Source organism: Podarcis tiliguerta, assembly GCF_965153285.1.
Source record: "Podarcis tiliguerta genome assembly, chromosome: 10".
NCBI lineage: Eukaryota > Metazoa > Chordata > Lepidosauria > Squamata > Lacertidae > Podarcis > Podarcis tiliguerta.
The window spans coordinates 68,066,718-68,082,373 of NC_139543.1; the positions used below are offsets into that span (position 1 = coordinate 68,066,718).

The following is a 15,656-nucleotide window of genomic DNA, read 5'->3' on the forward strand; positions in this document are numbered from 1 at the left end:
CATTTGGGCAGCCCTACATTTGGGGTGTAGTTGTTCTTTGTAACATAGTTTTTATTCCATTTAACACGGTAGCATTGAGATACATCTCTGCTTACATCAGAGCCTATGACATGCAACAGTTAGGTGGAATAAAAAGAGCAAAGCAATGATAACATTCAGATAAACATTTCTGAATACCAAAAATGTTTCAAAGTGTAAATATGCCAAAATTATTAGTTATTACAGATAGGAAATGATGTATCCGCATTACTTTTGTAGTACAGCTTAGTGTGGTAAATTAACAATAAGAATAAAAGAGTGGGGTGAATTCGTTACTTCTGGTCCTATTTTAAATGTTTGTAAATCCCTTATGATCTAATGGCTTTTATTCTTCCTGTAAACCTCGTCGAGGTTTCCACTGCAGTTGTTTTTGTGTGTGTGTGGAAATAAATAAGGAACCATTTAGAGATATAAGTTTCGTGGCAGTAAATAAATAAGCCACCATTTCGAAACCCGCGCGCTCATTTCTTTTCTGACAGGCCGAACTACACTTCCCGCGGTGCACCGCGCGCGGGCTTCCTGGGCGCCGTTTTGGCGCGAGGACGGCGACTACAACTCCCGGCGGGCCTTGCGCCGCTCCCCCCCTTTTCCGCCTTGTTGCCGGGCAACGGCAGGGACACAAGATGGCGTCTCCCAGGCGGCCTTTTTTCCCCTGAGAGAAAGAGAGACCGAGACCCCCACGAAGGACCCCCTTGGCCGACATGCATTCCCGCTCGCCTTTCTACGGGCGCAGCGCCATCCGGAGCGCGCACAGCGGCGATGACGCCCGGTCGGGCGGGCTGCGCTCCTGGGCGACCTCGCCGTCCGTCACCTTCTCGCTCCTCCTCAGCCGCTTCGACGAGCGCTTCCCGAGGGGCACCGCCACCGAAGGCCTGGAAGGCAACGCCACGTTCAACCAGGAGGACGAGGAGGAGCTCGCCGTCGAGGAAGAGGAGTCCACCGAGTCCGAACCGGAGCCCGAGCCCATGGAGGTGGGTGCAGGGGGGGGGGGTTCGCCGCCCCTAACCTGGGTTGGCATCTGTCTGTCTATAAAGGGAGGGGGGCGCTACTCGGCGAACTACGGGCACGGGTTCGTTTGGGGAGGGCGCCCCTACAAGGAGAATTACGGGAACGGCGACCCCGCACCTATAGGGAGAAATACGGGAGTGCCCCTCTGGGGAGGCGCGCCTAGAGGGAGAATACGGGAGTGCCCTCTGGGGAGGCGCGCCTAGAGGGAGAAATACGGGAGGCTTATTTGCATGGTGGAGTGGAAGGGTTCGCGCTACTCGAATGATTACGGGAAATTTTGGGTTAAGGGAGGTGTGGGGGGGGGGGGGGCTCGCGTGCCCGGCCGTCCTTTGTAGTAGTAGTAGTAGTAATTATTATTATTATTATTATTATTATTATTATTATTTATTATTTATACCCAGCCCATCTGGCTGAGTTTCCCCAGCCACTCTGGGCGGCTTCCAATAGAGTGTTAAAAACAATACAGCATTTGTTTATTTATTTACTCCATAACATTTGTATGCCGCGTTTGCAAAGCAATTTACAAAAAAGCAGAAACCCCCTGGGTAGTGCCGGGAGAAATCTTAGAGAGCTGGTGCCAGTATGTGTAGAAAACACTGAGCTAGATGGACCAATTTGAAGCTTTCTAAGGCAGCTTCTCCTCCTGATCCCATTTGGGGGAAGAGCCCATGTATCTCAGGGGGCAGAAACATAGAAACAGACTTGGAAAGGGGCTGCTGGGAGGAGCGCAGGTAGAAGAAACCCCACGGTGCATCTGTAGCAGCACAACCGGACGTCTTCATCTGCCCCAGCTGGAACAAAACATGTCTCTCCCATATCTGCCTCTGCAGCCACAGCAGACGCTGTAACTGTCCATGGTTTGAGTTTGACTTCACCCGCAAAGGCGCACTCTTCCATTGCCAATCAGGGTTGGAAGGGACCACGAGGGTCATCCTGTCCATCCCCCTGCAATACAGGAATCTTTTGGCCAACATGGGGCTCGAACCCACAACCCTGAGTGTTATGTACTGTTGAATAGGATCCAAACTGCAGCAGTCTGGTCCTAGAACAATAGGATCCAAAAGGCAGCAGTCTGATTGGTCCTAGAACAATAGGATTCAGCATGCAGCAGTCTGATTGGTCCTAGAACAATAGGATCCAAAAGGCAGCAGTCTGATTGGTCCTAGAACAATAGGATTCAGCATGCAGCAGTCTGATTGGTCCTAGAACAATAGGATCCAAAAGGCAGCAGTCTGATTGGTCTAGAACAATAGGATTCAGCATGCAGCAGTCTGATTGGTCCTAGAACAATGCAGCAGTATGATTGGTTGGCAGGAACCACCCAATCATGCTCCAGATAGAAGTGAATCCACAACCTGATTGGCTTACAGTAGAATTCCTGAATTAGCCAATCATGTGCAGCCCATTGTGTAAATAATGTATATAAGGCAGATACTTTGAGGGGACTTTCATTCATTCCTCCTCACCACTACGAGCTGAATAAAGAGCATGAAATCACTTTGCGACTGAGTATATTTCACTGAGATTAAGAGTCTCATGCTCTACCCACTTAGCTTTCCCAGGCTTTGCAGGCAGAAGGTCCCAGGTTCATTTCCCGGCAGCATCGCCCAGCAGGACTGGGGAAGAGCCGTGTCTGGAACTCTGGAGAGCCTCTGCCAGTCAGTGTAGGCAGTACTGAGTGGATGGATCAATGGTCTGCTTCAGTTTAAGACAGTTTCCCATGTTTCTGTTTGGGAAGAGCCATAGCTCAGTGGTTGAGCACCTGTTTGGCATACAGAAGGCTCAAGATTCTGTTCCCAATGGCATCTCCAGGTAGGACTGGGAATGGCTGTGCAGCCTGGGAACCCAGAGAGCCACTGGTCTAGATGGAGCACTGATCTGGCCTTAATAATAATAATAATAATAATAATAATAATAATAATAATAATAATAATATATTTCTACCCCGCCCATCTGGCTGGGTTTCCCCAGCCACTCTGGGCGGCTTCCAACAGAAGATTAAAAATACATTTATAGCGGCTTCCTATTTGTTTTTACTGTTTAATACAATTGTTAAATTAACCACTTATGCTTATATTAAATGAAACATTCATTCTCACGGGGATTGCCAGATGGAGCCTGCACCTGTCGGTATGCTAAGGTATCCTACCTCTACACTGAAGGCTTCAGGAGAGGACCTAGCAATGCCAGTATAGCTCTTGTTTCATGCGTTACATCATCCAGCTGCATCCCAGGGCCCCAGAAGAGGCAAGGTGGATGGTTACTGGAACCAGGATTTTATTGAGCATCTGTGTGGCAAAATAATGTTCTTAGCGCACCAACCACTTTTGTGCTGTTGCACCTACCTAAATGTGTGGAAATGATCAACGACTTGGTGGGGGATGCCTGGGGCCTCATGCCATCCATTTTGATCTAACGCTTTTATTATATAAATAAGATGACCTGCTGTGGGTTAAACCACAGAGCCTAGAACTTGCTGATCAGAAGGTCGGCGGTTCGAATCCCCGCGAAGGGGTGAGCTCCCGTTGTTCAGTCCCAGCTCCTGCCAACCTAGCAGTTCGAAAGCACCTCAAAGTGCAAGTAGATAAATAGGTACTGCTCTGGCGGGAAGGTAAACGGTGTTTCCGTGCACTGCTCTGGTTTGCCAGAAGAGGCTTAGTCATGCTGGCCACATGACCTGGCAGCTGTACGCCGGCTCCCTCGGCCAATAAAGCGAGATGAGCGCCGCAACCCCAGAGTCAGCCACGACTGGACCTAATGGTCAGGGGTCCCTTTACCTTACTAATTATCATAAATAAAAATAAAATATTTGCTATCCTCCCAGTTTCTGGGTTGTAGCCCAATGATGGCAACATTCCCTAGTAAAGGCTGCAACCTTACCTCACCCGTGGCATTGGATCGCCTTCTCTCCTGGGCTGCAGCTCATCACTTTTGCCTGGTCGGTGGCCTTACAAGCCAGCGCTGAGGCTGCTGCGTGCCTCACTTGGAAAACAGTGTTAGAAACTCAAATATAGAAGCTAATTGCCAAATGGCAGGTTTGCCGAAAATGGAAATGGGCTCCTGACGCTTCTAGTCTGTAGCCCTCTGTTTATTTTGCACTGATTGAGCGAAGGTATTTGTCATGTTCCTCTGGGGAAAGGACTCAGCTGGAGCCCTAATCTTGTCTCACAGTTGGGCATACCTCTTTAGGGAGGTTGTCCGACTTTGATTATTTTAGCCCAACCAAAACTCTGCCTTTCTCTCTCTTAGGAGGAATTTGATGGCGTGCTGACTGAAGAAATGACTGCTGAAGCTCTGCAAAAATTGGGGCGTTCAGCCCCGGGCACAGAGCATGTCTACCTCGATCTGTCACTTTCGGTGAGTTAATAGCAAATAGTTTTGCGGTAAAGCTACATCCTCTCCCACCTGAATCCTTAACTTGGCCTTACTGGCTGGACTGATGACCTTTTGCTCAAGTTCATGATCATGTGCTTCTACCCCTATTGTACATGTGATATTTGAGGCATTAGGTCTGATGCTGCATTAAGAAATCCCCTCTGCCCACTAGAACTTAACTGCTCCAAAGGACCAATGTTACTTGAAACTGTTCTGATTTGAAATGATTGCAATGGTTGGGTGGGAAGAGTGCCCAACCTTGTCCCAAAGGCAGGGCTTTGGTTGCTTTGAGGCACTTTATAGGAAGCAGTTCATAAGTGGAATGAATTAAATAACTAGGAAATGTTTTGCATAAAACAATAATAGTGTTTCAGTCTGACACATGACAATGAGAGATCTGCATTGGCTCCCGTTTCTGAGCACAATTCAAAGTGTTGGTGCTGACCTTGAAAGCCCTAAATGGCCTCGGTCCTGTATACCTGAAGGAGCGTCTCCACCCCCATTGTTCAGCCCGGACACTGAGATCCAGCGCTGAGGGCCTTCTGGCGGTTCCCTCATTGCGAGAAGTGAGGTTACAGGAAACCAGGCAGAGGGCCTTCTCGGTAGTGGCGCCCGCCCTGATGTCCCATCAGATGTCAAGGAAATAAGCAGCTATCCTATTTTTAAAAGACATATGAAGGCAGTCCTGTTTACGGAAGTTTTAAATATTTAATGCTGTATTGTTTTTAACACTCGATTGGGAGCCGCCCAGAGTGGCTGGGGAAACTCATCCAGATGGGCGGGGTATAAATAATAAATTAGTAGTAGTAGTCGCCGTCGTATCTCATTCAGCAGCCTCATTATTTATTATTATGCTATGTGCTTTGGTTTTTTGTAAACTGTCTTATGAAGGCAGGGCACCCCCAAATGGCAAGTTAGAATTCTTAAATAAATGATGTCCAGCTGATTCCAGATCAAATTGAGAATGTAACAGAAGAGCCTGCTTCATCAGGCCAGTAGTGAATTTGATCCATCATCCTGTTCTCTCAGTGGCCAACCAGATGCCTCTGGGAAACACACAAGCAGGGGATGCTCTCAGTAGCCCTCTCTTGATCATCACCATCCTCATCATATTTATACGACGCCCATCTGACTGGGTCACCCTAGCCACTCTGGGCAGCTTCCGTATCTACAGAAACATAACAAAACATCAAACATTAAAAACTTCCAGGTGCCTTTTAAAGGTTGTATAGTTACTTATTTTATAATTTCTCTTAGTCTTGATTCCCATCCGCTGGTGTTCAGAGGCATACTGCCTCTTAAAAGGTAAAGGGACCCTGACCATTAGGTTCAGTCATGGCCGACTCTGGGGTTGCGGCGCTCATCTCGCTTTACTGGCCAAGGGAGCCGGTGTACAGCTTCCGGGTCATGTGGCCAGCATGACTAAGCCACTACTGGCGAACCAGAGCAGCACACGGAAACGCCCTTTACCTTCCCGCTGGAGCGGTACCTATTTATCTACTTGCACTTGACGTACTTTCGAACTGCTAGGTTGGCAGGAGCAGGGACCGAGCAACAGGAGCTCACCCCATTGCGGGGATTCAAACCGCCGACCTTCTGATTGGCAAGTCCTAGGCTCTGTGGTTTAACCCACAGCGCCACCCGTGTCATACTGCCTCTTAGGGTAGAGGTAATGTAGGGAGGAGAGGGGGAGGGAGACAAGCAAAGGCAGCACCAGGACCTGCTACAGTGGGGATGGTGGTTTTGGGTTTGGAGCACATTGTTTTGGAGCTATCTGTTGTGTTTGGTAACTGTTGTCAGCCGCTTTGAGGACTCTGGTTGAAAAGAAAGGAAGCAAAAAGGGTTCATGGAGACAAGTTGGGGATTCTGTTGGTGTATCCCGACTCCCCTTACCTGGACACAGACATGCTCCCATATACCATACGTTAATGGAACTTGAACATTAGGTTGTTAATTTGCCCCAGTAGGTGAGAGGATGATGGCCAAATGGGACTCGAGGGGATGAATTCTTTTTGGAAAGACTTTAGGGGGTTAATGAAGAACCTCATTTTCAGAACTGTGCCTTGGTGTCTTCTTGAAAGAGAAGGCAAGCGCAGGGTTGCACATGCTAACTCCTTTCCCCCGTTTTCTTCCCACAGGACCGCAAATTAAGTGACATTAGCATTCTCTGCAGATACGTCCACCTTGAGAAGCTAGATCTTTCTTACAATAAAATTGATGGTACGTAGCTGCCACTTTTGTAAGTCTCTTGGCTGTAAAGCTCTTTCGGGTATAAGGAAATCAAGGAGGAGAAAACAATGAGAATGATAACATTGCAACGTGGCTTGGAATGAAAATAAGAGTGGTCCCTGCAAAGGATGTAAGGAGGGTTGGGAGAAGTCCTGAGCACATAGAATCATAGAATCATAGAGTTGGAAGAGACCACAAGGGCCATCGAGTCCAACCCCCTGCCATAAGAGGGAATGGTCTGTACAGAGGCCTGTGAGTGTGCAGGAAACCTGCAAGGTATGGAATCTGCCAATTGTGTTCAACTCCCTAAGAATCTCAGTCTCCTTTTTAAAAGGAAAGGAAGAAGTAGTTTCTAGCTCATATTTTTTGCAAAGACAAACTTATGCACGTGTGGACAGCATTTTGTGAAATAAACCAGAATTGCTGAATAACATCAAGCAGTGTTTTTGAGATCCTCGTCTCTCCCTGCCCCACCACCTCATGGTTAGCAGAGGAGGGACATGTATACTGGTGAAAAGCCACAGGATAACTTATGCAAAATGGAGAAAATCCTGCAAATTGACTCATTTTGCATATGTATCCTGGGCGCATGACATTGTTCTATCAATAGCAGAGTAGGTATGTTTTCATAGCTCTGAGTCCACACAGCCCTGACGTCCAGTTTCTGCACTCCATGTATTTTTCTTACTTCTACCCCCTGCCCCGTGTTCTTTCGTTTCCAGATATTTCATGTGTGAGTTACATGCCTTACTTGTTGGACCTGAACGTTTCCCATAATGAACTAACCACATACTTTGACTTCAAACCACCCAAGAATCTTCAAGTAAGAATTTTGTGGGTTCTGTTTGAGTTCAGGTCTCCTCAGTGCAGCTGGCTAGCCAACCAGATTCTAAGCAAGTAAGGAAAGGAATGATTTCATTTGCCATTTCTTGGAAATCTTCAGCCAATTGAGCCTGTATGGAGTTGAACCTACAGTTTCCACTGAACTTTCTTGCAGCACCAACAATATTGTTCTGCCTCTGGTCCCCATGTAAGGTTTTCCCTTGAATCGCCTAGTTGTCCAATGCAATTTTAAGCCAACATGGCAAAGGTATTTTTAGATTCAAAACGTGTCGGGAGCAAACAATGCCATCTTTAGAGGGAGTTGTGATCCAAAATTTCTTTGGGTCCTCAAGCTGGTATATTAATAGAGAGCAGAGAAGATTGACCCAGAGCATGGAGGCATATAAAAGAAATGAAACTGATGTCGAGATAGTGGTGATCTTGTGGCAACGGTCTTTAGTAGCTGAAATTGGCAGGAAAAGAGTGCTCTGTTTGTTCTCTTCCCCCAGGGGTTCCTTTCAGAACCTGTCACGGCATGGAGAACTCTGTGTTTATTGGTGCTCCAGTATGCATTCTGAAGCTTCTGATTCAACATAGACGTGTGCAAGTGGAGCAAAACAGTGCTAGAAAATTTCCAAAGTGCTGTTTTGCAAAATATTTTTGTTGTCTCTGAACAGGCCTTGTTACTAAGCCCCCAGAAGTTGCTAGTCTGCAAAGAAATTGCTGCTAGCAGACTAGTGAACAGATTTCCAGGTTGAAAGAAGGACAGCTGTTGTTAAGCTTCCCCTGCTGCCTCTTTTCTTCCCCATCCCTTTTACAAGGCTGTGGTATAGGAAAGGATCCCTTTTCTTCCTTTCCTGTACATGCTCCAGGCATACCCACTGTCTTCTTTTGCCCAGGGTGCTTCTGGGTCCTGTAACGGGTGCGTCTGGAGCTGCATCGGGCAGCACTTTGGCGCTGGAGCCAACTGGGCTGCCCTGTGCAAAGACAGAACATGCTGCTTTGCCAGCCCTGTCAGCTAACTGGCTGGTGAAGCCGAGCAGCCTCTCTCCACTTTGTCAGCCGGATTCCTCAGTGGCTGTAAAGCAGTGGTGGAGCCTGATCAACTTCTGTACCAGCCACAGGGGAAGTGATGCCACTTCCATAAGCCGCTGCCAGCACAGAAGCAAGTCAGGCTGGTAAAGCCAAGCGCTCTTCCCCCAATTTGCAAGCCTGATCGTTCACCTACAGGCAATTTCACACATACGTCTGCTAAAGCCAATGACGACCAAGCAAGTGGTTAAATGCAGGCAGTTCTAAACACATGCACACCCCATGTTTGTGCTCCAGTCGTGTGTCCAATTCGAACAGAAGACCTTTTGGTTCCGCAGAAACAACAAACATACAAATTATAGACCCTATGATGGTATCTTTATGTATTCTCTCCACCCACCCCACCTCCAGGTAGCAGATTTTTCGCACAACAAGATCCAAGCGATGCAAGATCTTTCTGCCTACCAGTCACTTAAGAAGCTCATACTTGACGGTATCCTTTTGGGAGTGAAAGAGAAATTCTGGAGAGAAGTGGGATACGACAGAGTGTTGGAAGATCAATCCTGGGGGCTTTTAAACAAACACACAAATCTTCATCCTGTGATCGAGTTTGGTCCAGGATGCAATTTAATGTTGATTTTGTTTTCATCGGTGGGTCGCCCTGTCCAGAAGGCTGGAATATGGTTTCCATGTGCGTGGTTGTTGTTGTTGTTGTTTTAAAAAATCCATACCAAAAGATGGAATGATAGCGCATCATACGCTAAATGCATTTTTCTAATTTTACTCCAGTAAAATGCAACAACAGCAGATCCCAAAGGCAACAAGATTGCAATATTCTTCTTGTATATATTCAGTGCAAGAGAAATCGTGGTGAGTTGAAATGTATCTCTCTTGAATTACCCAGATACTGAGCCTGGCCAGCTGAAGTTTCCTTTGGGGTGTTATTGTTGTGCCCTTGGATAAGCTGGATATCTGGGGTCGGGGTGCCTTGCTTTAGTGGGAGGTCTCCCCAAAAGATAATTCTGGATTGGGCCTTTCAGACCCATGTACTATCCTAATCTGTTGCAAATAGGTTCATTTTCTATCTCTCTTCTACACACACACACGCACACTGTTGATCTTGGTCATTGTGATTCTGGATGAAGGAGAAGTGACTTCTTGGGCACATAACCAAAAGAGAGGGGTGGGAACTGTAGAGCAAAAGAATATTGAAACCCGAGTACTTCTAATATCAGTATGAGGAATGCTTGCTAAGAAGATGTTCGTCTTCCGCAGGGAGGCTGGCCCTGAGTCATTCTCTCTCCCAGGGGGCTTAGAGAAAAAGGATAAACAACTCTGCTGGTCTCTCTGCATCACCTGGATACAAAACACTGGTGCTTTAACTCTTGCTTCCCTGGTCTTTGAAATGAATTTGGTGGAAACAGTGAAGAAGAAGAAGAAGAAGAGTTTGGATTTGATATCCTGCTTTATCACTACCCGAAGGAGTCTCAAAGCGGCTAACAATCTCCTTTCCCCTCCTCCCCCACAACAAACACTCTGTGAGGTGAGTGGGGCTGAGAGACTTCAAAGAAGTGTGACTGGCCCAGGTCACCCAGCAGCTGCATGTGGAGGAAGGGGGAATCGAACCCGGTTCCCCAGATTATGAGTCTACCGCTCTTAGGGCCCACTCTCTTCAAAACTGTCCAACTGCAAGAATTTCTACGGTGTGCTGGCAAGGGAGCTGTCTAGTAGGGCAAGATTGTGCCCTGGCCAGCTTCCCAACTCCTTCATGCAATTGCCCTCCTAGCAGAGTGCTGGAGGCCTCAACTTCATGTGGCTTGAGAAGTGAAGCCAATGTACTGAAGGAGAACATCTGACGGGGGGGGGGGTGGATGGGATTCCTGCATAACCTCAATTGTGCTGATCATTCAGGTTCTAAGGATATCCTTTTTATTTTTTTTTAATAATATTTATTAGAAATTTAACAGTTACAGAGGGGGAAAAAAGAAAAAGAAAAAAAAGAGCAATAAAAAGTTTAACAAACAATACATCAAAAATAAAAATAAAAACAAAACAATACATCAAAACAACAGGAAAAACAAAAACATTTAAAAACACATCCAATATTTCCATATCTTTACCTTTCATTTACTTGTTTCCTCGACCTCCTCACACCTCCCTTTTTTGTATTCTAGTTCAATTTGCTATTTCAGCAAATCCTTTCCCTCTTTCTCAATTTTTTGTTCTATAATTTATCTTAACACAAGCTAACTTTAAATTTTCCACTTTGGCCCATTAATAATCAGTTTCTGCTTAATTCTTTATAACATTTCCGCTAAAACCATATAACCTCATTCCAGCATTCTTCTAACATCCATTAATTTTGCAATATTTCTGTAAATATACTTTGAATTTTTTCCAATCTTCTTCCACCGACTCTTCTCCCTGGTCTCGGATTCTGCCAGTCATTTCCGCCATTTCCATGTAGTCCATCAGCTTCATCTGCTATTCTTCCCGGGTGGGTAGATCTTGTGTCTTCCCAGGTTCTAAGGATATCCTCGTGGCTCATACAAGTTGCTGGAATAGCTCCTGTCAACCTGTATCCATTCTCTTTCTCTCTGTGTCCGTCTGTCTCTCTCACCCACCCTTATCTGACTACCTCAAAGAATCATAAGAGTTGGGAGGGACATTTGCCCAATGCGGGGCTTGAATCCACAACCCTGGGATTAAGAGTCTCATGTGCTACCAATGGACCTCTACTCAGTCCTGGCGCCAGGCTATTTTGTGCTCCAGGCAAGGCTAACTACTTGCACCCCTGCTCCCAAATCACTCACTGCAGTTTTCAAAAACAGGTGCCTTGGTACGAATTGCTTCAGAAATGACGAAATTCTTCAGAACGTAAACTCAAGAGTCAAATATCAGAAATTCGTAAGATGCAACAAAAACTAATCTTTGTAAAACGGTGTCCCTCAAAGGTCAGTTCTGCTGCCCTCTGAGGTCTGTGCCCTCGGTGGCTGCCTGCCTGGGCTAACAGCCCCAGACCTGCCTCTTTGTTTATTCCCATGTGACATCCCAACAAGTAAAGGGACCAGATCAGCCCTGTCCTGCCATGGCCAATCTGCTTTACTCCTTGATTGTTGGTGGAGATATAGGATTGTCTCCCTTTCCCATTCAGATCACAGTCCCATCTTTCAGACTGTAAAATTCTATGCTCAATTTGATCTGCCCAAAGGGCTGGGATCCTTGCCTTGCTAGATTATGTCAGGCTGGGGGTGTTGGCAAGGAGCTTTGGCTTGACTTGCACCCCACTAGATAGGCCAAGGCAAGCATATCTCCTGCCTCCTGGCACATGTGGGCAGCCTGTGCTGCATTTGCCCCTGGCTGCTCCCTGGACCGTTGGCAACCGCAGAATTGTGGCTGTACATTTTCAAAGAAGAAAGGGGAATAAGATCTAAAATGGCTCTACTTCAAAGGAAGCAGGCCACAGCTGTCCATCCAGCCCAGGGTCCTGTTTCCAACAGAGGACCGCCAATTTTTCTGGGTGGCCCCTAAGAAGCAGGGTGTGAACAAAAGAGGCATCCCCTGTTACTTGGCCCCCCTAATCCAAGCAGCTGATCAGCAAGCTTAACATGGCTAAGAGCTGTGGGAAAGGCTGAGCTCAATGAAGATGTGTTTGATTCCATTTATGAATCACTTCCCATGAAATGTCTCAAAGCGATTTGTGGTTCTGGGCACCACAGTTCAAGAAGGACACTGACAAACTGGAACATGTCCAGAGGAGGGCAACCAAAATGGTCAAAGGAAATGATGCCTTATGAGGAACGGCTAAGGGAGCTGGGCATGTTTAGCCTGGAGAAGAGGAGGTTAAGGGGTGATAAGATAGCCATGTTCAAATATATAAAAGGATGTCACATAGAGGAGGGAGAAAGGTTGTTTTCTGCTGCTCCAGAGAAGCGGACACGGAGCAATGGATCCAAACTACAAGAAAGAAGATTCCACCTAAACGTTAGGAAGAACTTCCTGACAGTAAGAGCTGTTTGACAGTGGAATTTGCTGCCAAGGAGTGTGGTGGAGTCTCCTTCTTTGGAGGTCTTTAAGCAGAGGCTTGACAACCATATGTCAGGAGTGGTCTGATGGTGTTTCCTGCTTGGCAGGGGGTTGGACTCGATGGCGCTTGTGGTCTATTCCAACTCTATGATTCTATGATTTTGCAATAAAAGCATCAGCGACGAAGACAATTAAAAACAAGTCCAGACAATTCATATATAAAAAAAACAATTTCAGATTCAGCACAGACTCAGACTGGGATACAGATCTCCACTTAAGAGACTTTTTGGAAAAGGAAGGTTGCCCCCTTTCAAGGCAGTGGTGGCCACCTGTTGCTCCTCTTTTCTGCCTACCCTCTTGCCTCCAACGCCGGCCCTCATCCTGCCAGCTTGCACACGATCGAGCAGAATATCATGCCTGACAGGGTTTTTTCCCCCCCAGCTTGGCAATACAGAGCTCAGTCTTGGCTGTTCAGGTTACATTATTTGTGTGTTTCACAAGGTGTTCGGGTGACATCGCTCTTGTCAGCCGGTGGCCTAGCAACTTGCTCCCTTTGCAATTATAATTTCCCATAGCAGAAGCAAAAATAATGTGACAGGAGTGAAATGCGGGCCAAGGCTGATTATTGCTCCTCTGAATAGAAAGAGGATGTGGGGGGTTGGGCGAGGGGCGGGAGAGAAAGGAATTGCTTTGCATGCGGCGAGCACCGGGCTATCTCTGCTCCGCTCATTTGTATTGTCTCCGGCAATGTGGCCAAATCAGCCATGATGTCCGCGGAACAAAAGGAAGATTGCGACATACGGAGCTAAGAAAAGATTCTGTGCACCCCACATAAGAAAGCTTCACTTGGGCGATAGGACCATGATGGAGAGAGTGGGGCACAGAGATTGGAAAGAGCTTCAGTTGTGCAGGTTGGATATTAAAATGAGAGCCAACACCGGCCATGATGCTCTCCAGACACCAGCAAAGGTGTTGTTGCTCTTTCCCTTCTTCTCTGTTGTAAAAGCCCTTGTTTAGCTTGCAGTGAGAACAGAACCAACCCTCTATTCAGTTTTAACTGAAGCCCTAAGAAGCTGCCTTATCCTGAATCAGACTTCTGGTCCATCTAGGTCAGTGCTGCTCACACAGACAGGCAACAGCTCTCCAGAATTTCAGGTGGGGTTCTCTCCCAGCCCTTCCTGGAGATACCAGGAGCTGAATCTTGAGACCTTCTGTGCTCCAAGCGGGTGCTCCACCACTGAGTTATGGTTGCTCTGTTTGTTAGGATCAAAGCGTGTGCTTTGTCTCTGAGCTCTGGGTCCTCCCACCTAGAGAAAAAGAAAACTGGGAAGTTAGCAAGAGTAGAACCTGCGCCTCCCAGTCCAGGTAGCAGCAGTCGAACCATGGATCCACAGGAATAGAGAAACTCTCTGATTCTTGTCCCATAGCCTGGATGTTTTCCAAAGACAGCGCTGAGCGTTTTTGTGTTTAGGGTGGCTTTGAATGAAAAAGCCAGAGAAGAAACGGATGATGTGCACTGCCATTATATTGCCCAAGCCGAGGGCTGTTGCACAGCTCCCCTTCATTTCACTGTGGTGGATTCTTCGAGAGGAATTGCTCGCCGGACTCCCGACTGCTAACCACTTTGCGGTGCAATCTTGTTCCTTAAATCTTGATGCTGATGCACAGATAACGAAATTGAGGAGATCCAGGGCCTTGAGAATTGCCAGTGCCTGACCTACCTGAGCCTGGCAGACAACAAGATCACAGCCATCAATGGCCTGAAAAACCTGCCCATCAAAACACTCTGTCTGGTGAGTCGCAGAATTTTGGGGTTGTGAGGTGATGCTGGACTGTGATGCTGGTGGGATGCGGGTGGCTCTGTGGGTTAAACCACAGAGCCTAGAACTTGCTGATCAGAAGGTCGGCGGTTCGAATTCCTGCAACAGGATGAGCTCCCGTTGCTCGGACCCTGCTCCTGCCAACCTAGCAGTTCAAAAGCATGTCAAAGTGCAAGTAGATAAATAGGTACCGCTCTGGCAGGAAGGTAAACAGCGTTTCCGTGTGCTGCCAGAAGCGGCTTAGTCCTGCTGGCCACATGACCCAGAAACTGCACGCCGGCTCCCTCGGCCAATAAAGCGAGATGAGCACCGCAACCCCAGAGTCGGTCACAACTGGGCCTAATGGTCAGGGGTCCCTTTACCTTTAAGGTGATACTGGACATGCTGCATGCAGTGATTGGGACATTGTGAAATCCTTTTTCAGCCCGAGGGATGCATTCTTTCATGCAGGTGCCAGATGAGCCTCTCCAGGGAGAGCATTCCACAGCCAGGGAGCCACCACTGAAAAGATCCTCTCTTTTGCTACTGCCTTCTGTACTTCTAGAAGGGATTTACTCCCCCTCCCAGCCCTTTGATCCTGTGTACCTTTCCTAGTCTGTAGTTCCCACTCTCGTGTTTCCCGTCTTTCCCCCTTCCCAAAGTGCCCTGCACCATCGCGGTTGGAACTATTTATAAAATATTAGATGCAGATATGCGAGTTGATGGCGTTGGCTGTAGGATGAAAACAATCTAAGAGCCGGGGCTGGGAGGATGCGACTCAACCCGGCTTGGAGAGGTTCATTTGACAATAATGAGAAACCAAACTTTTAGTTTCATTGGCCCAGTCCTGTGGAACTCTCTGCCACTGGAGATTCAGCAGGCACCTTCTGTGCCAACTTTTAAACCCCTGCTGAAAGCTTCTATTCCACCATGCCTACACAGGCAATTAAGAACATATCTTTCAGCAAAGGTTAATTGACATCTTTTTAAAAAAAATATTAATAAATTCCATTTTACTGTATGGTTTTATTTTTTTGCTTTGTTGCAAATGGCTGTGATATATTTTCACGATAACAATAAATATTGTTTCTAGATTAACAAACAAACAAACCCTCATATTATACCAGAAACTCCAGTTTTAAGTAGGACTGGTAACTGAAGGTAGAAAATCAAGAGGGAACTGAGGAGTAAGCAAAAGAACAAAAGTAAAATGTAATCAGATCTTAAATTAAAATTGAATTAAATGACAGTATATGAAAAATGATTTCAAAATGATGGGTCTGGCTGGGTACCATTGAGGGGGCTGCTGATGCCGCAGCATTTTCT

General features: G+C 46.9%; 1 protein-coding gene across 2 annotated transcripts in view; it reads left to right on the top strand.

Annotated features, from left to right (window-relative positions):
* The first annotated feature begins 523 nt into the window (after positions 1-523).
* LRGUK (leucine rich repeats and guanylate kinase domain containing) overlaps positions 524-15,656 on the top strand; it is a 57,248-nt gene continuing 42,115 nt past the window's right edge. For both annotated transcript variants that reach the window (XM_083401920.1, XM_083401921.1), the window contains exons 1-6: positions 524-1,010; positions 4,297-4,404; positions 6,561-6,642; positions 7,374-7,474; positions 8,917-8,998; positions 14,200-14,324. In XM_083401920.1, the coding sequence (XP_083258046.1) occupies positions 741-1,010; positions 4,297-4,404; positions 6,561-6,642; positions 7,374-7,474; positions 8,917-8,998; positions 14,200-14,324 (768 nt within the window). In that variant the 5' untranslated portion in view covers positions 524-740. The remainder of the gene's footprint in view (positions 1,011-4,296; positions 4,405-6,560; positions 6,643-7,373; positions 7,475-8,916; positions 8,999-14,199; positions 14,325-15,656) is intronic.